Source organism: Gambusia affinis, linkage group LG23 (genome assembly GCF_019740435.1).
Source record: "Gambusia affinis linkage group LG23, SWU_Gaff_1.0, whole genome shotgun sequence".
Taxonomy (NCBI): Eukaryota; Metazoa; Chordata; class Actinopteri; order Cyprinodontiformes; family Poeciliidae; genus Gambusia; species Gambusia affinis.
This window is the reverse complement of record NC_057890.1, coordinates 17,527,747-17,553,661: the sequence shown is the minus strand read 5'-3', so window position 1 is coordinate 17,553,661 and position 25,915 is coordinate 17,527,747. Positions and strand designations below refer to the sequence as shown.

At 36.3% G+C, this 25,915-nt stretch overlaps 1 protein-coding gene and 1 long non-coding RNA gene across 2 annotated transcripts; one reads left to right on the top strand and one right to left on the bottom strand.

Annotated features, from left to right (window-relative positions):
• The first annotated feature begins 1,219 nt into the window (after positions 1-1,219).
• LOC122826822 lies at positions 1,220-13,892 on the top strand. Its single transcript, XR_006369874.1, has 4 exons — positions 1,220-1,294; positions 1,374-1,479; positions 10,299-10,406; positions 13,810-13,892. It is a non-coding gene; the product is annotated as an uncharacterized LOC122826822 (long non-coding RNA).
• On the bottom strand, positions 12,813-17,533 carry ifng1 (interferon gamma 1). Its single transcript, XM_044109156.1, has 4 exons — positions 17,285-17,533; positions 16,418-16,489; positions 14,376-14,645; positions 12,813-13,945 (listed from the first exon to the last, which is right to left on the bottom strand). Exons 1-4 carry the CDS (start codon positions 17,414-17,416, stop codon positions 13,781-13,783), a joined length of 639 nt encoding a protein of 212 aa, XP_043965091.1. The 5' UTR covers positions 17,417-17,533; the 3' UTR covers positions 12,813-13,780.
• Positions 17,534-25,915: the final 8,382 nt, after the last annotated feature.

Below are 25,915 nucleotides of genomic sequence, written 5' to 3'. Positions count from 1 at the left end.
GTAAAAATTAACTGTGAAATATCATGACAGTAAAGGTACTGTGGAATGGTAATTACAGTAACCTACTGGCAACACTGTTGCCAGTAAGGTACTGTAGAATGTCAATTACAGTAACTTACAGGCAACACTGTTGCCAGTAAGTTACTGTAGAATGGTGATTACAGTAACTTACTGGCAACACTGTTGCCAGTAAGTCGCCAGTAAGTTACTGTAGAATGGTGATTACAGTACCTTACTGGCAACAGTGTTGCCAGTAAGGTACTGTAGAATGGTAATTACAGTACCTTGCTGGCAACTTACTGGCAACACTGTTGCCAGTAAGTTACTGTAATTACCATTCTACAGTAACTTACTGGCAACAGTGTTGCCAGTAAGTTACTGTAAAATTACAATAAAAAGTCTAACAGTGCAGCGTCTGTCTTCATCACCCGAACGCCTCACGCACAGGCAGGCTGGGTCCGGTCTGTCTGTCTGGCGTTCCCTGTTGGATTCACAGAAGTTTGCAACAATCCCCGATGCTCCTTCTATGCAAATTTCCTGGATGGATATCAACGTTTCTCCGACAGAAAGAGAGATATTTAGTAAAAGTTAAAGTGCAAAACGCCAGACTCTGCTGCCATCTAGTGTTTAAAGGTTGTCATTGAAAATGGGCAATTACTTTTATTTTTTGAATATGGTCACAATCATATTAGGTGTTAATACGTCAAAATACTCCAACTAACTATTGGAGTATTACTTAGATTTTTAACAGAATTGTAATATTCTGTTATATATCTAAGTAAAAACACTAACAAACAGCAATACGTAGTACTCCAAGTAAGTATCGGAGTATTTAGTTGGAGTACTCCAAGATACATACATACATACTTATTTGGAGTACCCAAATAAGTAGAAAAAAAAAAAAGAAATATGTTTTTTTTCTAGAAAAAAAAATGTATGTATGTATGTATGTATGTATGTATGTATGTATGTATGTATGTATGTATGTATGTATGTATGTATGTATGTATGTATGTATGTATGTATGTATGTATGTATGTATGTATGTATGTATGTATGTATGTATGTATGTATCTTGTTATTTCATTTTATTTTTTTTTTTAATTTGTATTTTTGTCATACTTTTCGGTGTTTTTTTAAAAAATTTTTAAAACATGTTTTTTGTCATTTTGACTTTATAGCAGTTTGGTATGACGTCATAGTCAGATTGAGGTAAGAGAAATACCGAAGCTTAGAGAAGCTTCTAGAACTGGTTCTTATAAGGAGTTTGGCCTTTATGTCTGTAAAAAAAGAGGTATAATGTATTCCTAATGGGTATAATGCATGTGTTAACTGTTAGTTAAACATTTACCAAACAATTTTCCATATTTCAGAATGAAAAAAATTCTAATGTGGACGGAGCCAAGTCCTAGCTAGCTGCAGCCCTTGACGTCAGCTCATGGAGGAAGACGTTTTTTCTCCGGTCAAACAAAACTAAAGGTAAGTTAAAAGTTAAGGTTTGTGTTATTTTTATATTCTGTTAAGTCTTTTTTATGTTTAGGCATTAAAATACGTCGAAATGTTTCAAGGTCAATGCTAACATTCTGACTTCAGTTTAGCTAACTTTTAGCGCGGCTATGCTAGTGTTAGCATTTAGCTTACGACAATTTAACCACTGTTAGAAATGTCGCTATCTTGCTTGCCTAAATATTATTGTTATACATTTTTATACCTGGCAAAAGTCTACCCACCCTTTAGCTTTTTCCACATTTTGTCATGGTTCATTCACAAACTTGTATGTATTTCATTACTTTTTTATGAGACTGACTAGCACAAAGCAGTGCAAAATTGTGAAGTTCAAGTAAAAATACGTGGAGTGCCAGTGAATACTTTCAATGCAATCAAATTTGCAATTATATTTGTAATCTTTATCAGATTACGTCTTTGCCCAAAACAAATTGTTTACACTGGTGCACAAAAAGGAGCTCACCAATTTTTTTTTGACAAAATTGCACTTAACATCGTAGTTTTACAGATTTAGTTTTACATAATCAGGGTCTAAAAAGAAAGAAAATCTATATTATAGTACTTAATTAATTAGTGAGTCCCAAAAATCTTTACAGTATATTCAGTTTATGGGAAGGTTGACTGAGTGGTTTATTTACACACAGATTTAAATGGTTGTATTGCAAATTATTGTTCGTTCACATAGTTATATGAGCTCACATCAGTCTCACCTAGGGCTCAGATTGGTGGCTCAAATCTAACGGCATAATAATCAGCACCGCAATATGGAGAAACCAGACTGGAAGGGAAGTTTTTTAGCAAAAATTCAGAGACCTCACTCAGAAAAATGTGGGCGTTAAAATGTGTGATATACATAATCCTGGAGGCCTTGAAATTTCTATACTTTCTTCTCTTCGCTGCTTCCATTTTGTGTATTCAGAGTTGCTAATTAAAAACTTTAAAAGCAATTGGTTGGATTAGATTTTATTTAAGGGTAACATTCTTTACCCACTTAAAGTTACTGCTCTTGAGTGACGCTTGACTTCACCCATTGATCCAGTTGCTGTTGCTATTTGTGTCCACTAGATGTCAGAAGTAAGCTTTGAATTAAAACATGTTTTACATGTCAGGGCCAAATTATGTCTGAAGTTCTCCCATTGCATTTAAACCAGTAGTTTCATGAGGAGATGGGAATAAAAGTGAGTGTGTTTTAGACAGAATAGGTAGGACCTTATTGATATTTCCCTTATCATGCAAAAATTGTCTGTTTTAATTACAACATTTGAAGTATTAAGGGCACGAGATGATGCGGTTTTTGTGTCCTCAGTTGACATGAATGCGAAATGTTTATCCTGTATGGTGAGAAATTATGTAAATTTTTTCTAATACTTTAACCATGGAGGAAACTGTCTGCAGAAGAAAAACTAGATGGATGATACAGCGAGGAAATAATTCCATGTAAACATGGATTAATATTTAAAAATTAATGTGAAAAAGACACATTAATGTCTCCATTTGTAAAAGTAGATCATGAAGATTTTTTGCACACTTATAGATTAAAGCAGAAATAATTATGAACGGTTGTTTTGAGAAAAAATAAACTGAATCAAATCAAATTGTGAGATAGTAAAAGACAGAACCAAAACTGTCCTGATAAGATAAATTATCTCAGACGTCATTTTGATAAACTGTTATATTGTTGTTTTCAGAACATTTTCAAGTAGTATGACAGTAATGGCATAATAATATAAGAACACACTATCAAAGATTAGTAAACTTTAAATTGTAACAAACATTTAACTCTGGAACTGGAAGAAATTTTAAATATCTAAAATAAATAAACTAAACAACAAATAAAATGACAAATATTTTCCCTCTATAAAAAGTTTAGTTGAGGCCAAAACACCAGACTGAAAACTTTTATCATCCAGTTTTTGATAAATAGAGAGAAAAGTAAATATTATTGATATTGTTTTAATTTAGATTTATTGATTTACTGATTTATTGCTTATTGCAACACAGCGGTTCAGAATCACTTAAAAGATGTTCACTTCATTGAAATGTTCATAATTTTATTTTTCAGTCAGTTGTCTTACAGTGACATCTGGTTGAAGCTACATGAACTGCAGCAGTTTGAGCATAAAAATGAATATTTTAAACATGAAACTTACTGTTCATGTTCAAAATATGAACAGTAGGATTCATATTCTGTTAATATTGTGGGTTGGGCTGCAGAAATAAGCCAACGTTTACGTCTAGAGTTCATTTATGGAAGCAGTTAAATCAATTAATTGAGCTAATAAATAAAGGAACTGGCGTGACTCCAGTAGGAATACAGATGCTCAAAATGAAGTTGCAGATTAAAAGTGAGCATTTTGTGAATTTTGGACAACACAAAGTTGCAGAAAGCACTTTAATGAGTTTTCCTTTTCCAGCTCTCTGGCAGTCAGCGTATGAATTGTATGACAGAAAGCACAGCTCTCAGTGTGTGTGTGGTTGCAGTGAACCTGCTCAGAGCTTCCTTTGCAAGAGGAAACAACACACAACTTCATGGAAATGCCACAGTGTATTTTGCATATGTTAATGAGCGCCGAGAGTGAGAGCATTCATGCATGTTCAAAGACACCAAGGTGCTACCTGCTTTCATCAGTCAGCATTTTCACTGAAACCATCAAACTCTTTGGGAAGAGCTGCTGTTAAAACCAAGCTGCCTGAGTCAGCTTTTTTTGTGCACACTGAAAAAAAATCATCCAAGTTTCATCTACACACCTTACCAGCTTTTATATTTTGAAACATGATGGCATTTCAGTTTGCAGACAAAGGATGATATGGCTGAAGAATATGTCACAATATAATTGTTTTATATCAGACAATATCAATAAATATTAGTTTTTTGTTTTAAATATCTAAAATCTTTGCTGTTTTATCCACAGTTTTCACTTCACTTCATTGTTTTTTATTTTTGAGTAATTATAAGGCGAAACCTTAAACTGTTGCTGCGCAAGTTGCTCAGCAAGCTCTTGCTAGGTAACCGAAGTAGGGTTACACTATTTCTTTTGGTGGCATATCACCTTTGCTTATTTGTGGTATGAAATTTGGACTCAGGTCCCAGATTAAGAAAAAACAAATGGCTAGATAATAAAGTCATTAATATAATTTATGTATACTAAAAAAAGTGTGTGTGTAAATAGCCAGGAGATGTTGAATGGCTAAACTTTTTCTTCTGCCTACATTTCCCAGAATGCTGTGCGGTTCTGGGTCAGAAGTCAGTGATATTATTGAATATTCTTTCAGACGTACTTTCTCTTGATATTGATCACGTCTGTATCGTGATATATATTGTTATTGATTTATTGCCCTAACTTCAGGTTTTAACCAGGTGGAGATCTGGACTTTGACTAGGCCATTTATGAGCTTGATGGACTCACATCTGACTCTAGAATACTTTGGTGCACAGAGGAGGTCATAGCAGATCCTGTAACTGGAAAACAAGCCCACATCACCAACCCTCCACCACTTTGCTTTAGGGCTATAATATAAGCTAATATATGCTTATATTATGCTGATTAACAGTGTAAAATGTTGCAGATTCTCCCTGATTTGGTTACTTTTGTTGGTGTTGTAGTTTGTTCTTACCTTGCAAACCAAAGTCCTTCTGCTGTATTTTGTTTTTAGAAATCCCTGTAGAGTTTTTTCTTATTTCTTTTAGCATTTTGGAGGTAAATATACTGGGACATCCTCTCCTAGAAATGTTTTATCTCTCCTTCTGAGGAAACTTTATAAATTAATCTATGAAGACTCTTGCGTCAGGAGCAGACATGTATTTATTATGCATACATGCAGCAATTTTCGACACCTGTAGACATGCTTAAAAATTACGTTTTGGTAAGTTCAGCATGTATTTATTAATGTTTTTTAGGCCTGATGTCATTTCTAACTGTGAAACCATGCAGCCTTAGCGTAAAGATTACTAATACTTTCCTGTAGTTAGTTGATTTGTTCCTCTTTTTGACTCCATTCACAGCCTGGTGGTTTCCTAGTAGTTTCACACAGTCTTCCTATTTCAACCATCAATGATTCAGCTCCTATTTGAGGACAAAATTGTCTGATTTAAGAAGAACCTGCTACGAATAGAAATCAGACTCCCTCACACCAGAAAGGAAGAAAGATGCGACAGAGATAAGGTATCAAATAGTTAGATTTGTCATCACTTCCTCTGGTGTTCTGATGTATTTCTATTTCTCTTCATGATCTTATCAGGAATCGGCGGGTGGAGTCAGTAGTTTGTTTGTGTGGGCGGTTCTTGTGAATAACAACAGAATTCATTCAGATAATTTTTTTTCTCTTTTTAAACTATCCAAGATTCAGCGCAGATGACAAAAACAAATAACATTTATTACGACTCTAGTTACATCTGTTTTTCTGTTTCACTGTTTAATTTGAAAAAGTGTGCAAAATTTCAGTTTTTACTTGTGGAAAAGCTAAGCTACTGGTGTGCTAGACTGGGGTTTTCCTCGTTTGGATAGGCTGATCCTACATTTTTATATTCACGGAATATCTGAGCTAGACATTTGTTAAATTAGTTTAACATCTGAGCTAAAAGTGTGCTAAATTAGCATCTTTATACATAGAAATGCTAAACAAAAGGTGTTCTAAGCTGGAGGCCGTTGCCAATGTAACAGCTTTAAATGAGCTATTTTTACTTCTAGAAACTATAAGCTAAAGTTCTCCCAGGTTAGATAGTCTTACTGATCAAAATAACTTTGAAAAGCTGATCTTAAAGTGTGCAAAATTATCATTTTTACCCATGAAAAAGTTAAGCTACAGGTGTGCTCTTTTCTGTTTTTGGACAGTTGTGTTGTGTTACCGTGGCAGCAACATGTTATTTTTTACAACTGGAAGAAGCTGATTAGCAAAAGCTCAAATAATACCTGAACTACTGAAAAGGAGAAGAGAGCAGATTTATATCCCCTACTCCAACATCTTTCCAACCAGACAGAGGAGCAGCAAAAGAAAGCGAGGTGGATTAGCAGAGCTCGATAACAGGACATGTTAGCATGTATGGACTGGTATGAGACTCATACAGAAAGTCTCAAGTCAGAGGCATCTACAGATTTGTTGCAAGAATGACTGTTACAGGATATTCTTCCTCCTCACAGCATCATCATAGACAACATCTCTTTGAAGATATTTGGATGATTTGAGTTACAACAGCATTTAGTTTCCCTTTCTGGTTAAATAAAGTATTTTTAACTGAATTTAAATACAGTTGGAAGTTATTCAACAGATTTCTGCATTAGCAAAATAGGATTACTCATTTTAAGACAACTGTACTGATGTGCATTCATGTCGAAACTTTTCACAAATTTTAAGATTCCCGGACTCCACCTGCGTGGGATACAACATTATTTAAATTTCTTAAGAATTTATATTTTTAGTATTTGATGTTTAAAACAGATACTCGCGCATTCAGTTCAACAAATTGTAATGAAACCTGGTTTGTTTACATTGTGAATACTTCTTCTTTGATTTAACTGTTTTGAAACAGAATTGTTCCTGACTTCCGTTTTTCTTTCCTCCCGTTTGTTGTAAAATGTCTCTTTGAGCTTCCATTCAGCCCTGAACTCATCATCATTGTTGCACCATTTTATTTGTGGTTTCCTGTCCTCTAATATCAGGCGGTGTCCTGCTGAACCTTTGTTGCTGTGCAGAGTTTAGATGTGTCTTTATCTGTCGTGAAGCGTCTGCAACAAGCTGACTCACTCTGAAACCCACACACTCTGACAGCGACCACAGACACAGAGGTGGGGGGTAAAAGTTGACTCCTAGTGTTTCTCTCGGTGTTGTCAATGTTTCCTTTAAGGCCCTGCTGAAGTGCTGTTTAGCATCCTGAGCTAACAGACCCTCCACCGTAACCATCGCCAACCGTCCATTCAGAGTTCTCATCTCCTACCGCCTTCAGAGGCTATTTTTATCTCCTGATAGAGCTGATTTTCTCTCAGTGTTTGCTGCAGATGCTGCCTCATTCTCAGTTTCAGATTAGCTTATTTTCGATCAGGACGCTCTGAAACTCTGCTGTCATTTAGCTAGCTGTTAGCTAGCAGCCCACATCTCTGCCTGTTTAAATAAGGAGAGAACGTCAGATAGCTCATTACTTTATGGTAGCTTTGCAAAGTTTTCACACCTCTAGAACTCCAACACATTGTCATAACCATGAATTTTAATAGATTTTATTGCATTTGTGGATTTTACTTTAGAAAGTAGATTAGTTACCAACTCTAGAAATCTCCAGGGGGTCTTTTGTGGGCTCTAGCGTCCCTTACATGAAAGTAGGCTGACAGGAAAGGGGGAAGGAAAACATGCGGTAAATGTCGCCGGGTCTGGGAATCGAACCCGCGACGGCCACGTCAAGGCCTCCAAACGTGGGTCGCGCTATCCCCTACGCCACCAAGGCACGCCAAGGAATCTGATCTTTATGGAAGAGGGCCGATATGTTTTCTTTTGAAGGAAGGAAAACAGGATTTTTCTCTTATATTTTTACTTTTGGGCAATTTTAATGTGTAACCATGGCAGCAAAGTATTGTTGTGTTTTTACAACTGGGAGCAGCTTATAAGCATCTGAAATTTTCAGGACATCTTACTCTGGAATATCATCTCCCTTTACTTGGATGTTGAGTTGTTAGCATGTCAGACTGTCATACAACATCAGTCTTCAGTCAGAGGCTCCTTTAGATTTGTTGCAACACTGACTGCTACTGGAGATTGTTCCTGCCCACAGCGTTGCCATCCATGATGGATTGGGATTGTGATAAATAAAGTTGATTTCATTTTATTTACAGCATATGTAAAACTTAAAAGGCTCATGGTTTAGACTATTTTCAGCTACCCTTGACATGACCCTTCCTCCTCCATGCTTCACAGCTGCTCTGAGTTTCTTTTCTTGGCACGGTGTATTTGGTTTTTGCAAACACTTCAGTTTTAGACTCACCTGTCCGAAGAACATCATTCAGGATTTATTAATGTCTCCCTCTAAAATTTTAGTTAGGTCTTAGACTGCAAAGGTTTTTCTTCTTGCACAAGATGCTGATGAAAATAACTTTCAGTGTTTTTGGAGACTTGTTTTAGCCTCTTGCGGTCTGCTTTCAACACGAACTTTGCTTGTATGTCCAGATCTGGACAGTGGAGTGATTAATGTGAGAACTTTATGTCCCTAATCAGACCCACAGATAGATAAAATTGGCTCTTTAAGTTGCGATGGTGTTGAGTTTGAAGTCTTTTGTTGCTTTTGGACAAAATATTCACCGACGATGCACACAGAGACTTTTTTCTTAGACTTTCCGTCCTGCTTCTTGTAAATCTGTAAAAGATCGGCTTTTTCCACTTTGTCCAAAAGCACATTTACCAAAAAAAAAGTTTCTGCATATCATGACTCTTTTGTTTTTTATTCTGAGACTACAATTTCTTGCACATCACCTACGTGTGAAGTTATCAGCACAAAACGCAACCTCAAGAGCCTCATCTACCACTTTTGACGTGTTGTAAACAAAAGTGAGAACGCGCCTGCGTCACCAACTGTCCTGCCGTGCGGATCCGAACCAAACTGCCAGAAAATGATCCTGAATTTCCTGCTCTTCACGCATGACAGAACGCCTCTGGATAGTTTCGGTTCATCAGAACTGAATGTTTTCAGCTTTACGACTCTGAGTCAGGTTTTTTCGTATAGCACTTTTCAAAAGGCCCCTTTCATATTCAGTGCCCTGCAAAATAATTCTTGGTAATTAAATATCTGAAAAGTGTGGCCTGCATTTGTATTGAGCTCCTAGTCAGCAGTTAGTGTAGTGGCGACCATCTTTAATCCTACACCAATAACAGATGTTAACAATATATATTAAGGGAAATTTGTTTCAATTTTTAAGGTAAAGAGCAGCCATGTTATGCTTGTCAAGGTTTTATAATAAAAAATATAATAATCATCAATTAACAATTATCAATTTCTTCAATGAAATGTAACATATTTTGTAGATATTTACAACAAAAAGCACAAGTTTGCTAAATGCTTTCTTATATTGTTTAAAAATTACTAGAGCTGGCAGTTTTCTATTTTTACAGCTCAAAAAAGTTTAATATTGTGAAACGGTTCAATATTTTTGTTATCCCAGGAAGTGAAGCTCATCTTATATAAATTCATCTCACATAATGTGAAATATTTCTTGCAATTTTGAGAAATATGTCTTGCAGAAAATGAAACACTTTAATTCTGTCTCTGAAAATATGAATATTGTGAAAACGTTCCATACAGTAATCATAGAAAGTTGAGTGGAAGGAAAACGAGTGGTAAGGAAAGGTGCACCAGCATCGTTTTTCATATAAATCAGAGATGCATCGAAACATTGGAGAAAAGTGACCTCTGGATGTTAACGCAGTGATATTAAACCCTGGTTCTGCGTTTTTTTCCCCTGCTGCCACTCGCCCGACTTTAATAACTGGGTGATTAACAACCTTCTGTGTTGCTTAATGCCTTAAAAGAAGTAATGCAACCATTTCGATCCTGATTCATTTGTGAAATTCATGGGATCTTTCTGCAAGAGTGTCTAAAAACCGCAATAGTTTTTGAAAACTAGCATTTGTTTCTATTTTGCCCAGCCAGAGAACTGTGTGAAACTGTGTCAACATGGCTGCTAATTGAGACCAAAACAGACAGAAATTATCAGATTTCATACGAATTCAGTTTTTTAATGACATTTTACTGTTTTAGGAGAACCCTATTAATGTTTTGCCTTTTCTCATCATGGATACATTTGTCTCTTTTTCAGAGACTTGATGCATCTCATCAAGAACTAACCCTGGGTAACCATGGCAACCGGTGACAGTTTAAAGTCAGGCCAACACTTTCTGCAGCACTTTCTCTATACTCTCTGAAGGTAAGTGTGTGATATGATTTAATTTCCCTTTGGGATAAACTAAATATTTTCAAAATTAGATTTGCATGAAAACTTTAAGACACTGTAAGTTAGGATGAATTAGTAAAATAAACACAATATGTAGAGAAAATGTACATTTGTAGTTTTCCTTTGGGACTAGAAATGTAGAGAAGACTCCATTTTATTGTGTATTTGCTTAAGTAAACATAAATGGATGTGGAGCTGGAAATATGAGATGAACACCTGATGGAAACTAATGCAGCTGTACACTTTATGAATTTGTTTTGTTTAAAGCTTCAGTTTATAGCTAAAAATAGCATTAAGAGATTCAAACCAGCTGATTATAGCAGCTGGAGGACGGCAAACTAAAGAGGCTCTCAGATTGAGCCTTGCAGAACTCCACTGTTCTTGTTTTTGCTCTAAGAAAGAAAAAAAAGGAGAAAAATAATCAGCTCGCCTGAATTAGAATAGATGTTTTGATTTTCGCTGCCAGCGGCGCTGAGAGGAGCCTCAGGGTTTTCGTTGACCACACAAACAGATGCCGCTGCAGTGGGAAAGCACAGCTCGGGTTCTTAGAAGTCACAGCTTCACACACAAACACACATAGCGCCTGCAGTGCATTGTGGGTAAGCCGGCAGTTACTGTAAGAAACGTCTACGGGTTTATGAGAAGTGATGTAGCAGGAAGTGACATCGTTGCTGTGGGGTGGAGGGCTTGGGTCCATGCAGCTCTTCTAAGCTGCAGCAGAAGTCTCGGCTCCCTGAAGAGGCAGTTTGAGTTTGGTTACTAGGGGAAACATCTCCGAATTAAAACAGAAAAAAACAGGTTAATAGTTAATCTGCATCTTTATTCAAGAGTACATGAAAATAAATCTGCAGATCAACGCTTTAAATTAGAGGAAATAAATAAAATCATGGTGAAAAATTACATTATTTTTTGCACAAATGTAGAGCTAAAATAGAAAACCTGTGTTTGTAATTTTAAGTATTTCCTTGCTGCTTTGCTGGAGGAAAAATAAATCAGCAATGACTTTAGGTAAACAACTGATCAATGATTTCCATATTCTCAGAGGCCCCAGGTAACCTTTAGCAGGTTAAAGGTTAAAGTTCATGACAGGAAAATACAGAAGAGATGAAACAAATAAGAATTTGGAAGGGACTCTTCTCTAATAAAATATTGGCAACAAATTGAACTTTAGAGATGTGTATTCATTAAATGCAGCATTTTACAATCAGTCAAATGTGAAGCATGGTGGTGGAGGGTTGATGCTGTGGGCTTTTTGCATCCGCAGATGGAGTTATTAAATAAACTACGAACTCCTCTGCATCCTAAAAGTGAGGCCGTCTGTCTGACTGCTGAGGCTTAGTCCAAACATTGTTAGAAACAACAGAATGGCTGAACAGCATGGTGCAACGGCCTAGTCAAAGTCCAGATGTGAAATCAATCTATCCTGTAGTTGGAGCTTCAGAGGAGTGTCTGCAAACCTTAAAGTGTAACTAACCTCCTTGTGAAAGCAAAACTCCACCCCTAAACAAACAGTTTCACCAAAGTGGGCGGAGCTAAGATACACTGGGGGCGTGGCCAGTCATGGGGATGAGCAGAGGTGGGGGGGTCGCAGGGCTGCGGTTAGGACGAAACAAGCATTGCTGTCAACTTAGTGACTGACACTATATTTAGCCACTTTTTTCTGTCATTGGAAAACTTTTTCAGTGACAATTGAAAGCAGCTCTACACATGGAGGCCAAATTTACACAGAAGTGTAAAAATGAAACCCTAAATAAAGTGTTTAGAGAGTTAGAATTTAATGAACTGAAACAGTGTTTGGAAGAAGAGGAGGAGAAACTGATGAAGTCAAACAGCTCCATCCTCACATCGTCTTTCTGTGGTTCCTTCGTTGCTTTTTGAGCTCGTTTAGCCTACTTCCTGCTGCCAGACAGGTCCTGTCAGGTGGATTTCATTCTACAGGTCTGCCAATAGTCACATCTGGCTCATTTCACTCAGGCTTTTGCAAATAATTTTGTTAATTTATGATGCAACAAGGAGACCATTTGCTTTTTCAGGTGTGTTTGATAGATTTCTTCTTAATAATTAAAATCTTGTTGAATTTATTGTAGTTGTCTTCATTTGATGTTAAAATTTATTTTAACGAATATATGCACAAAAACAGAAACTCAGATTAAATCCATTATTGTTATAGTTGACTAAAACTGTCATTCTGAAATTAAGAAAATTTTTTATTTTCGTCTATTGAAATAAATAAATAAAAATGTTATTAATAGGGAAGAACTGACACTAACTGGAACAACATCATACATTTATGAAACTAACAAAAGTTAGTTTTTGTGTTTATAAATCTATTTATTAGCCTTTTGAACAGTTTACATCAGCAAATTACGCTCCGTACAATGTATAAATAATCACCTGCACCTAAAAATTAACAAAAGTATTAAAAAAACTAAAACTACTACTACAACTAATAAAAACTAAGCTAAAACTCAACAATATTGAATTAAAAACTTATAAACACACACTGATGAAAACTGACTAAAACTGAATTAAAATTAAAACTAAACCCAAGACAGAAAATAAAGGCGACACGTTGAACTGAAGTGCTTTCTGTTTATTTCATGCTAACTTGTCAGCTTGTGCCAATCAATAAATACACAATAAATAATCAACAGTCATAACAACGTGATTCACTATTAAATAAAACTCTTTAAATACAAAATAAATACGAAAAAACTAGAACATGTCAGCAAAACCGATGAAATCCCTGACGACTGCAGTACTTCTGCTGTAATAATAGTACATCAGTGCTGGGCTTGAAGGTGCAGAGAAGTAAAATTACTTTACAGTACATAATGGAAAACTTTGGAGTACTTTGTACTGTAAGTATCATCGACTCTCCAAGGCACTTCAGTAAAAACAAGTTTGTTGATACAAAATTCATTCAATCTCAAGAAAGAAAGAAAATAAAACTTGGCTTGGCTTTACTTTCATTTAAAGTGTCTGACCAATCAGAGGTCTCCTCCCCATCTGGCCCCACCCACGTCTCTGCCACTGTCCAATCAGAGTTCAACACACTCTATCCAGGGTTATGTTTTACATCTAGCTGATGTTTTTAAAGTGGATAAATCAAGTATTCCCAGGTAAAATTATTTATCCTGTTCTTTGCAGCAACTTGTTTTCAAGTAAAAAAACCAAAACATTAAATCCCATTTAAAACATTACAACATTAGATGTTTCAAGCTTAGCCTGATAGTTTGTTGTTTAGTCAATAAATATATGTGTATAAAAGAATCCCCTAATTACAAAATCCTTAATAGGCACTTTAATTTCAGTTTTCATTATCTGACATCCTTATTTCGCTGGTGTTATTGCTTCCCTTTTGCTCGTCTGTCAGGCTGCCAGGCGACACCGGTCCTGGTCTGCCGGCGCCGGCGCCGCCTCCTCATGACGTTGTCCGCCAGCGAGTTTGCTTTCTCGTAAATCCACGGCAGCTCCCACAATGCTTTGCCCTGCACCTTGATGTTGTCCATCTGGAGAAAGAAGACTGGTCAGTTTACAAATAATATCAACAAGTTCATCCAGTAATAAGCTGCATCTCTAAATTCTTAATTAAGGTGATTTATTGTATTTTAAGACCTTGAAAATACTCAATCTGTTAGCCTCTTATTTCAATTATTTTGTTTAAAATAAGGTAATTGTTCTCAAAGCGTCTTTAAAAGTCTTTATGATCTCTTAGAAATTTTACAAACACTTCACCAGGTGTTGTAATAAACCCAAACTGGGCCTTTTTCACTTTGAGAACTTCAAATATTGTTGAAAATCCTTCAAATTTAAAAAAACATTTGCAAAATTTAAGACGCCATACATGATACTCGCTAGTAAAAACACAAAAAATAACTTTAGAAAATGCTTCTCCAGATCCAGATTTCATCAGAACCAAGTGAAGAACCGTTTCCGTACCTCAATGTGTTTGAGTTTCTGCAGTTCGTGGAGAATCTTGACTTGCTCCTGATAGCTGTGCTTCTTCAGCTCCCTGATCTTCTGTAAAACTTTGATCAGGTTGGACCTGGTGTCGCCGGCAGCCGACGGCTCGGCGGTGCTGGGGCCCGACGGGTCCGCTTTGTCCCCACTGGTGGCCGGCAGGGGGCTTGGGGTGGGCAGCTCCTTCAGCATGTGTCCAATCAGTTTCTCATACGCCTCCAAAACGCCGCCCATAAACAACATCTGCGACTGAAAAGATGAAAAAATTAGTAAAAAGAGTTTTAGGTTTTTTTTCAGTCCATTTTTTACTTTTACCACTATCCGAATAAGTTAATTGAACCTGTTAAATGCAACAAAAAAAAGCTGCTCATCTCTTGCTTTACTAGCATGTACCACCCTTGAGGTGCTAAAGGTTTTTCACACAGTGGAAAAACTCTGTGGTTTCCCTCACAAGAGTTAAACTAAGTGTAGTGTGGGCCATGAAGGGGAATGCCACCCATTGCCTGTTAAACATGAATGTCACATTCCAGTTTTGCTCATCTGGATGCGACAGTTTCATCTGGTGTAGATGCATATTCAGGTGCGGCAGGAGGGTCAGAGGTCAGGAAAAAAAGTGTCAGACTGGATAAAAACTACATCGAATTGTTGCTTTGTGAGGCGTTAAATGAGTCACAGGAGGTCTTAGGAACGTTTTGCTCTATGGAAAAAGTGAATGACAAACCCCCTGGGGGCTGTACACGCTGGCTGGTCACTAAAACTGCTAAAACTCCAGTGAACACCAGAAATAATGTCTACATATGCTACTAGATGGTCTGGGCTTTATTTATGTGTTTCCTTTGTGACACATTCACCAGATTCTTTAAATAAATTCAGCTCTAAAAAGACAAATAAACTCTCATGGTTACAAACCTTTAGCTGTATTTTGCCAAATCATAGTGAAGAAATGATCTAAAGTTATATTTTCTGATAAAACTTGCCCTTTGTGTTGAGGATTTGTTTGGTAGTTTGTTCCTGTACTGATCTGAACCTGAAACTGATCTCCCATCGTCACATGAAAACCACACCATTCTTCACGAGAAATGCCGGCTTGTGCCACAAAGAGCTTAGCATATGAAATCATCTACAATCGGTTCTTGAAACTAACAAAATGCCAACTTTATGTCACAGTTTGGGGAGAGTGAAAGCTCCAGTTTGAAGGAAAGAAAAACCACAATAACCTCAACATAAACTCCTGTGTGATAAAGTTCAGGTTTTTCAAAGTGTCTGAAAATGTTTTGGCAGACAGAAACACCAGCTAACTGCTAGCTTAGTAGCATCGACAAGAAAACAGCTTCTAATACTCAACAGGCCCTTAATACACACACACACTCACAATGGGAATATTTAGTCACTTAAATACACTTTAAATCCCAAATTTTACATAAATGTGTGAAAATAGCTTCACTATATAAATATTAGCTCAAGTAGTTAGCCTATCTTAGAATCAAGCTAACCAGAATATGCTAGCCTGGGCTTTCTGAAGTTCAGAAATAGTTACTCTCTGCTTTGTGATAGATTATTTTTTTATAAAATAATGGATTTTTGCTGTTTTCTGTAACTATTCAACAGTAAAAATCTTTTTAACAAAGTTTCTGTTTATCAGTGTTGTTGGATTTAGATTATTTTCTAAATAAAAAAAGGGGGTCAAACTAAAACCTGAAAATACAAATTACAGTTTGGAATACTAACAAAAGAGAAAATCCTGGATTAGCCTTTGATCATCTATAAAAGTTAATGTCTCTAAATATTATGTATAATTTGTTTGTGTTGTAATCAAATACTTTACTTAAAGATCTTTAGTTATTAATGTCAGTTCTAACTTTGTTTATGGTGCAACACAACTATGACAATTAGAAAAATTAGATAACCACATTAGATTAGAAATCTGTACATAATTTATAACCAAAGTAAGGACTTTACACTATTTTATTGTTTATTTCTGTAGCTGTTATTGATTTAGATGTTTGATATCGAACATTTACCTCCATTTTGCCTTTCAGTTCTTCTTTGGGGAACACGCGCTTTCCGTCGTATATATCCGATTTAGAGATTTTCTGCAAAGAAATCAAAAACACAAATATTTGTTTTTATAATAATAGAAATAATTAACATTCCTGCACATTTAAACAGACCAGCATTGAAAGAAGGCCTTGATGGTGCATTCACTGTTAGAAAGGGAATCTCAAACTTGCATTCTGCTTGGCTTTCAAAATAAGATAAAACTTTTACATGAAAAAGTAAAGCATGATTTCTGCAGACATTCACAGCAACCTCTGTAGCAACAAAAAAGTATTTTTGGTGCAAGTATTTTAGTATACTTGGGAAAAGCTAACTTAAAAGTAACTTTGCAACAAGATACTGGAGCTTGATTTAAGGAAATAATTCCTTAATATTAAAGATAAAGTATTAGTTCCACTGACAGATTATTGCACTTAAAATCAGACATTTTTTCCATGTTTGGAAGTGAAATAATAAGTTAGTTTTGTCTGTTTTGTGCAAGTACAAACATGTTTGCACTAGTGCGATTTTGTGTTTTTGCAGTGTAGATTTGTAGTCCAGTAATGCAGATGTAAAAGTCCTGAAGAGTCTCATAAATTTTAATCCTTTCTACATGTTTTACTGTAGCTGGAATACAGGACACTTGTTGTTGCACTAGATGTTGAAACAAACTAGAGAAATGAGGCACAGAGTTGGTGCATGAAAGCAGCAGGTTGGCCTTTAACCCACACAGGTCTACGTGTTTGCGCATGTGTGTGTGTGAGTTTGTGGCGAGAGCATCAGGAAGCAGCAAAGACCTCCACACACTCAGACTGAAGCAGTTCGGCTGCGGTGTCGCCGTTCGTACTCACATAGTGCTGCAGCAGGTCCTGCAGGGTTCTGTTCATGTCCTGAGGGATGTACGACCCGCTGACCTGACCCACAGACAGCCACGCCAACAGGCAGACCACCTTCCTCATCACAGTGCCCATCCTCATCATCATGCCGCTCCTCTGACTGTCTGCTCAGGTGTCGGTTTGATTCCCGGAGTGATCCCGATGTAATAGCCGGTCGTTTTTGATCGCTGTCGGAGCGACTAGGCAGTCGTGTCTCTCCCTGAAGTTGGCTCAAACTGTTTGACTTGTCATGAAAGCTTTTATTTATATCAGCCTGTGAGAGAGAGAGAGAGAGTGATGCAGAGATGCAGCAGTGATCTAAGTGTGAAAAATGTGGTTGTGCAGTTTCCTTTAAATCACCAAACTTCATAGAAGTGGGTGAGGGGTCTCCCACTCATGCAACTTCAACAATTTATCAAGTTTCTGATAGTTTTCTCCCTTTCCCCTGGATTTGGTGGGAAGTAAAGGTGCAGCTGGTTATTTTGGGGGTCAGAAAGGTGCAGGGATGCTGATGTTCTGCATATGAAGACAAAAGCAGCTGGAAAACGCTGAGGTGGTTTAGGCTGCAGCCAGCATTGGAAAACATTAGATCCAACAGAAACCCCATGGAAACTTTTACAAACGCTGATCAGTCTGGTGCGTTTAGGGTTTCCCTGGGAAATCTGAGGAGTAATTAAACAGCTGATCTCACTTTGAATAAACCGTTTGGCTGGATTTATTTGTCACTTTAATGTAATGCATAATAGAAACTTTAAGAATATATTTTTATTTTAGAGTGGATGGCACTATTGATGCAAATACATGGTAAAATTAGTTTTTGCAGTGTAATGAAGTTGGATAAAAATCTGTTTTCCTCTGGTATCGACAACAGATACTTATAAATGTTTCGAAGTGTATTGTGAACACTTCTGATTAATCCTCAAAAAACATCAAAAATAATATTTTTTCTATATTTCACAACACAATTAAGCTTCATAAAATATAAAAATGCATTTCGCAGAACCTCTGTTTTGTGCAGGATCCCAAATCTCAAGCAGAGCAGAAAGTAAGCTGCTGAAAAGCTACTAGTTAGTTTTGTCTTGCTTTACGTCTATTACGATATATGCAGGAGAAACAAGATTAAAATATTTGGTTCTTGTTTTTTTTTTGTCAAATTGCAAAAACATTCAATTTAACCAAGTATGAAACTGTCAAATATTTGCAGCTTATCAGTGAAGACATAAATGAAAAAGCTAATTTTATTAGACTCATCTCCAGCGATTAACATCTACCCAGATCGCAGCTTATTGAAAAAGTTAAATTGATTCAAAATTTGACACATTTGTTTGTAATTCAGCAGGAAATCATTGATATCTTCCACAATGAGGAAAAACTGATTTCTGATGAGCGTAGCTGTTCATCTTGCATGCAAGGATACACATGGAAAGTTGAGTGGAAGAAAAATATGTGGTGAAAAATAAATAATTTGAAGTGTATCAAATATTGTGTGATAAATAACTTGTTTAACTGAATTACTGAAATAACTTCAACACGGTGCTTATATTCATAGTTAGCACGGTTCCTCTCTGGGTACTCTGGCTTCCTCTCTGCTCCAAACTGATTTCTGCTTGTTTGGAATGGAGATCTGCATCAACATGAAGGGAAATAATCAATATAACTCACTGATATGCACCTGCAGTAGATCAAGTTCATACCTTGCATTGTGTAAAAATAAAGGAGGAAAAAAAATGATACGAATTTTTATAAGGAAAATGCTAAATGGTTCCGTAATTAATTTTATATATGTTTATACATTTTCTCTCATCTTGTGACGTTCAGCTTCACCAGGAACGCTTGTGACTCATAATGTGATGGAAAAACAGAATAAAAAGCAGACGGCATCACCTTTCTGTGCTGCAGTGGATCATTTCAGAGAAGCAGCAGAGCAGAAAGAAACGGCAGAACGACTGTGGGTGGCGTTAAAGGTTCTGTCCTGAGCAGAACCGGTTCTGATTCTGGCCCGACTTTCTGTCTGCACATGAAGTGAGATAATTACCTGGAACGTTAAACAGACGCAGTCCTGCGATCGCATCACTGCTGCGCATGTTTTGGGTGGGAAACAACCTGCTGCAAGATGCATCAGCTGCAACCATGAAAGAAGGAAATTAAACCACAGGAGGGTCGGCGCGTCACAGAAAGAGCTTTATAGTAAACGAGACGAAACGTTGGACTCACAACGTTTTTATTAGCATTAATGTTTCTGCATTACATGTAAATAAGCATATTAAATCCTGCACATGTATTCATCACCTCTTCTTTGCAGAACTACCACAAGTTCATTCAGATTGGATTCATAACGTCTGTGGAGATCAGATCTTAATTCTTGAACCGACTTTGACTAGGCCATTCTAACACATGACTCTGCCTTGATGTGAACTGGCAGTTGTCCTACTGGGAGCTCAAGTTTTCTGCAGCCTTTTAATGAGGTTTAGCTCCATCATCTTCCACACCATGATGCTGCCACCACCATGTTTCAGATTGTAGAGGGTTTTGCATGCAGAGAACCTTCATCCTGATGTTTTCTGAATCCTGAAAATACGACTTCTTATGACTTTCTCTCACCAGTAACTTTCTTCTACTAAGTCCTGATTAATGAAGTGCATTATTTATAGTTATTATAAACTAATTTTACTTTATAGCTGGAAAAAAACTTTTATTATTATTATTTTTTTTTACATTTTACTTCAAATCGATGGAATTAAATAACTGAATATATTTCCTGTATGTGAAACATTTTGCAATAATTGCTTTGTAACGACTCCTAGTTAAAGGTTAATATAGTTTTTTAAATTAAATGTATTCTTTGTGCTATTTAGATTAATTGTGTTTAATAACTCTTTAATTGTTGCAGCTGTCTGCAGGCTGGATGCACAGTAAACTGATCACATCCAGCAAACAGAACAAAGACCAAACTGTGGACTGCAGGTGAACTGCGACTTTGTAGGCCTGCGGTTTAGAATGCTCTGCAGAGTTAAACGTCTGCATGAAGGGTTAACTTTAACTCAGCGACACAAACACACAGCAGCAGCAGATAAACCAGAATCAGGGTGGATTTATCTAACTTTAACAGCTTCATTGGTAACTTTTAGCTCCTCAAAAAGCAGAAATATCAACATGAACAAGTTTGAGCCTGTGTTGGTGCAGTTTTAGGAAATAGACTGACATTTATTTATATTTATTATTTCTGTTCTCATTCATGGAAGAAATAAAATATTTTTTACTGAGAAATAAGTCGCAGATCTTTTCTCTGTAACTTAAAGTGACAAAGTTTCTTTCAATTTTTATTTTTACTCTTTAATTTTTTCTGAATCCTTTTGATTCAGAAAAAATCAGCTAAAAGTTGACCAAAATGCTGAAACCCCTCTTCTGTTTTTTTATTTTTATTTACATAAATAATTAACTTGTAGGTGATTAATGTCGCAGTACAGTGTGAAGTACGGTGGTGCAAGTATCATGATGTGGGGATTTTACACTCAGACTCGGGAAACTAAAAATTACATCTATAAACTAGTTTTTTCTCTTCTGATACCGTCTGATCTCAGATCTCTTTAAAAAAGTTTTTAAAAGTAATTTAAAGTCACATATATGATTAAATGTTCGAACGGTTCAAAAAGAACATGTCGTCCAATTTTCATTTTATCTACTTAAAAAGTTAAATGATTTTTTTAGAAAACAAATCAGTAAATTTTGTGGTATGTGTCTATTATAAGACAAACCCACAGTTTATATGTTTTGGGGTTGTGAGAGTCAAAACAGGTCAATGTTTGTGGTTCTAATTACTCCAAATTAAGATTAACGCACAAACTTTTATAAATGAGAATCTATATTTTACACCTAATATTTCTTTGAAGAAGTTATTGTTCTGTAAAAAATGTTGCCCTAAATGATGAAGAAGTGTCCATCTACATTAACTATGCCTGTAGGTCAGATTTGAGGCCACTGAAAATCCTTCACAGGGCCAGAAATGGCCCCCGGACCGCACTTTGGGTATCCATCGAATCTTTGGCTTTTTTCCTGCCAGGCTAAAGTCTTCTGGAGCTTCTAACATTATTATTCTGGATTCAGCTCCACCTTTCTTCAAGTCCCTGGTGGAAAAAAAGATCATTCCCACAGCATTAAGCTGCCACCACCGTGTTTCAGTGTGGCGATGCTGTGTTGAGGGTGAGAAGCGGGATTGAAGGGATTCCTGTTGTTGTTTTGGTAGCAATGAAAAACAAATTTTAGATTAATTAATGGAAACTTTCTGTTTGTTTGCATCAAAGTGAATTTTTGCAGTAAACTTTACATGAAGCTCAGCTGCAGGAAGCTACCTGAAGATAATGTTTTCTAATTTTCTCTTGTCTCTTATTTTCTTTCTCTTTGTATGAAATTCAGCTCTGAGGAACACGAGAGCCTTCAGTTGTCTGACGGATGCTGCTGCCATTGAGCAGAAAAGACGAAGCAGACCAGGAAACAGGAAGGTGAGGACACTCAGGTGTTAGAGCGTACGGATATCCCCTGCTCACGCACATTAACGCTTGTGGAGTTTCACAAAAGGAAGTTTGTTTCTGTTTGAAAGAAATGAACTGTTTCTTCTCAAATATGATTCCTGAAAATAAATCATCTTATTTTTACAAAACTTCTGATGAACCTGAGGTAAAATCCTCTCACTGTTTTTACCTACAATGGTGATTCAGTCAACTTTAGGTTTTAAAATGCAACAAAAGCAAATAATAACATTTAGAGAACAATGCAGGTAATTTGGTTGGTTAAGATTTAAAATATTGGGAAATTTTTCAGAATTTAGAGTTAAACTTGATGAACGAATAAATCCCTGCAAATACAGTAATTTATTTGTGTATTTGCAGTGTTTCTAATGCCTTGGTCACTGCATATTTTACCTAATTCTAGTTTTATTTGTGTATCTGATTAACTCTTAGACACTGAGCTTTAATGTGTTGACAGTCCAACGTTTTCATTCGGCTTTCTCAGTTTCCAGATGTAAAAAAATGCTTCTCTTTTTAACTAAAGATTGTTGACATTTGTAGCATAGAAAAGGTTTTTAGTTGAATTGTCTTGTGTTCTTGATTTTAAATTTAAGCTAAAGTAGAACTGTTATCCCTCTAAAATGGATCTTTCCTTTCAGAAAATGCATCTAAAAGTTATTGCTAATAATAAGAAGTCAGAAGTAAAGAATGGTTGGTTAATAAAGCAAAAGACCGTCCACTGACTCTCAATCTCTATACTTGATGTAATCTGTGATACTATAAGATTCTTGAAGGCATTTTAATGCTCTACAAGCTATATTTCCATCAAAATCCCATGTGAATTTTGAGAAATGTCGCAAAAAAGAAAGAAAATGTTTCCATCTAGTAGTTTGCAGTGAATCAACCAGGCTACACAAATGTTGATTCTGTCAGACGTTGATGTTACTCATTGCTGTAAAGAACAGGAAGTATGAGAGGTAAAAGTTTGTTACGTCAGAACTTATTCAGTAATTGTGTTTCCATCTCATCTTTACCATATTAACTCTTTCAGAAAAGCCAAAAACAATGTTAAGCGAGCATTTAAAACTTTTTTGTGAAACTCAGGAAGTTATTTTGACTTTTAATGTTTTCATCAACCATTTTTAATCGATAGAAATTTCAAATTGCGCATAAAAAAGTGTAGATAAAAACACGGTTTGGTCGGACAGAGCTTCTCCTTCCTGTGCTTTTGTTAAGTGAGTCCTAGACTCCTAAGCAAACAGGAATCTGGTCCATACAGATGAACGTTTCTGCTTCTGCTGCTGCATATTTGTGGAACTAGCTTCATTTGATAGTCTGGTTGCCATGGTTTCTGATTGTTTTCTTGTAGGCCTTTATCAGAGTTGGGTGATTCTTATCAAAAAGAACCCAAACAGGTTTTGAAATAAACACGTAACTTTTTGAATTAGTACTGTTTATGAATGCTGGAATGTAAGAGCAGCTAAATGCTTTATATCCTGAGCAGAGGAAGTAATGAGGCCTTTGGTAAATTCCTATAGGTAAAGGGTTGATGGCTGTTCAGTCCACTTTAATCCAACTCCAGTCCGTTTCTCTAGAAAGTCCGGTTTGTTTGGTGAGGTGTGAATGCGTAATCGAACTCTGGTCCGCCTGAAATTCTCCTGTTGAAGTGAACTCTGGTTCGGTTTGAATGCATATGTGAACGTTAAGACCACTCCAAAAGCAGGAAATGGACTACAGTGCAGGGCATTCTGGGTAAATACAACCAAAACAAAAGCGCTAACCTCGTGCTAACGGGACAAATGGCTCATGGACTTTAGCCAAAGGTTTTGTGTCGTTTCCTTCTGTGATTGTTGGTGTAGCGCCCCCATAGGTGAGGAGGGGAACAGGTTGTTTAAAGGGTTTAGTTGGTTTGACAGTGAGAAAGAGAACCACTGCAGCTGAAAATGTAACAAATGTTGCAAGTTTGGTCCCAAAATGAACCGAGTCTACCAGACTATCAGGTGTGAAATCACCCCTAGTGAGTTTTATTTAGTTAAATTTGATCTTTCATGTTTGTATTGTTCATTTTTTCGCTCTCTGTATTGCTAGTTTCTTGGGTTTACTCTTCTAGTAAAACACTTTGTGATCACTGTCTGTGAAAATTTCCTTTATAAATGAACTTATGAACATGCTTATCTAATGGTGTTACCAGAATAGCTCCAAATGATTTTGCTGTTATTTTTAACTAAAGATTGTTGCAAAGGGTCTAATTCAGACTTTAAGTTGGATTTTTATATTGTTTTGACCATCAGCCATATTGGTTTATCCTAAAATAACTTATTTTTTACTGACGTATATATAAAAGTCCTGATTTTTATTTATTTGTTGACGACCCTGCCAACAGGTTGTCCATTTTGATGAATCATATTTTCTAAACTTTTGGAGAGTGGAAGTTTTTTTTGTGAACGAGGAGAAATTGCGTTGAGGGCCGCCCCTGTACGACGAGGCCTGAGTCAAAGGCTGTGGTTTGACGCTGCATTTAGATGCTCCTCAGTGTAGGAAGGTGACGACAGCAGAAAGACAGAAAAACAGAAAGGTCTTTTTACCATAAACCAGAGGAGTGTGAAATGACTTAAGTGACTCGGTGATGAAGGTGTGATCGCTGACCAGACATCAACATGCAACATAATCAGAAGCATTATTTTTTTTAAAAATTGCTAAAAGAAGTGGGGAAATTATGTCACAGTTTGAAAGGTGTTACTATAGAAGCTGCAGTTGTTAGTGCTTTAAAATAAATTCAAAATATACACGTCTACAATCAGTTTGAAGCAGAATTAATTGAGCTTTACATGGATAGTTTAGAATAAAGTGGGCTGGTTTGCTTTTTCTTAAGATCCAGATTTACAGTTGACTATTTTTACAGCAAATTTTCAAACATAATTTCGAGAATGTCTGTAGAACTGAAGAAATGTTCTTATAGCTCAAGTTAACTAAAACCTCGCTGACGCTGACATCGACCTACCAAACCTGTGACATTAAGAATTACCAACCAACCAACTGGCGGGCGTTTGGGCATAGGAGGTGTGAGTGGAAACAGAAACAGGGGAGGCAACGTGGTTTGTTAGCCAAACTTAAGGCTCCAGACACACCTGGTACCCTTCAGGCTTCCTGTTGGATAGTAAGAGATATCTGCTAAAAAAATCTTCTTTTTTTAAATGGAGACTCTGTAAAACGTAAACAGAATTTCAGATTTAACTGCATTATTTACAGTAAACAATGTCAATCTGAGTGGAAACATCACTGGTACTGGAGTCCCACACCAGCTGCCTGTTGCCTCCAATCAGCTCAAACTCTCTACAAACTGATTAAAACGATTGATTTATTATTAAATATGGGCAAAAATGTGAAAAAATTAACTGTTTTCAACTGGTTACATGTGTTGTATAGCCAATCTATCTATTGACATTTTCTATTCCTGTTTGTAAGATTTTTGCCGCTGACAGAAATCCAACCAGTCAGTTCTGTACTACACCACAAATCTGGAACAAACTTCCAGAAAACTGTAAAACAGCTGAAACACAGAGCTCCTCTAAGCCAAGGCTAAACCCTCCCTGTTTAGAGTTACCTTTAATTTGAAGTAAGTGAAATATTGATTTGTATATTTGCTGTGCATTTACTTGGTGATTTTAATGATAGGATTTGACTAAACGTAATATTTATTGCTTGTTTCATAATTGATTATTGGTGTTTTTGAACTGCCTTGTTGCTGAAATGTGCTACATAAATAAACTTGACTGTACTCTTTTTTTAAGTTCTGGAACATAATAGAATCAAAAAATGGAAAAAGATGTGTCACTGCACACTGAAGTAAAACAAAAAATTAGTTTTATTTTTCTTGATCATCCTGAAATGAATACCAGGTTATCTGAATACATGCGGAATCGTGACTTTTGTCTACTAATTAATATTTTGAAGGTGTTGGCCTTCTTAAATTAATTTATCTACAATTAAAGCCTTAAAATGTCTTAAATTCATAAAAAAAAAATGCAAGTTTGTCTTAAATTTTGTAAAGGCGGAACTACTTAATCTTATATTTTCTATGAAGCTTTTTTCCTCACTGGGA

Bases quoted from the DNA above. Each gene is read 5' to 3' on its own strand.
- ifng1 (XM_044109156.1), bottom strand. From the start codon at position 17,416: ATGATGATGAGGATGGGCACTGTGATGAGGAAGGTGGTCTGCCTGTTG. The intron at 16,490-17,284 runs GTGAGTACGAAC...ATTTCTTTGCAG, and splicing joins AGGACCTGCTGCAGCACTAT to AAAATCTCTAAATCGGATAT. The intron at 13,946-14,375 runs GTACGGAAACGG...TTCTTTCTCCAG, and splicing joins AGAAACTCAAACACATTGAG to ATGGACAACATCAAGGTGCA.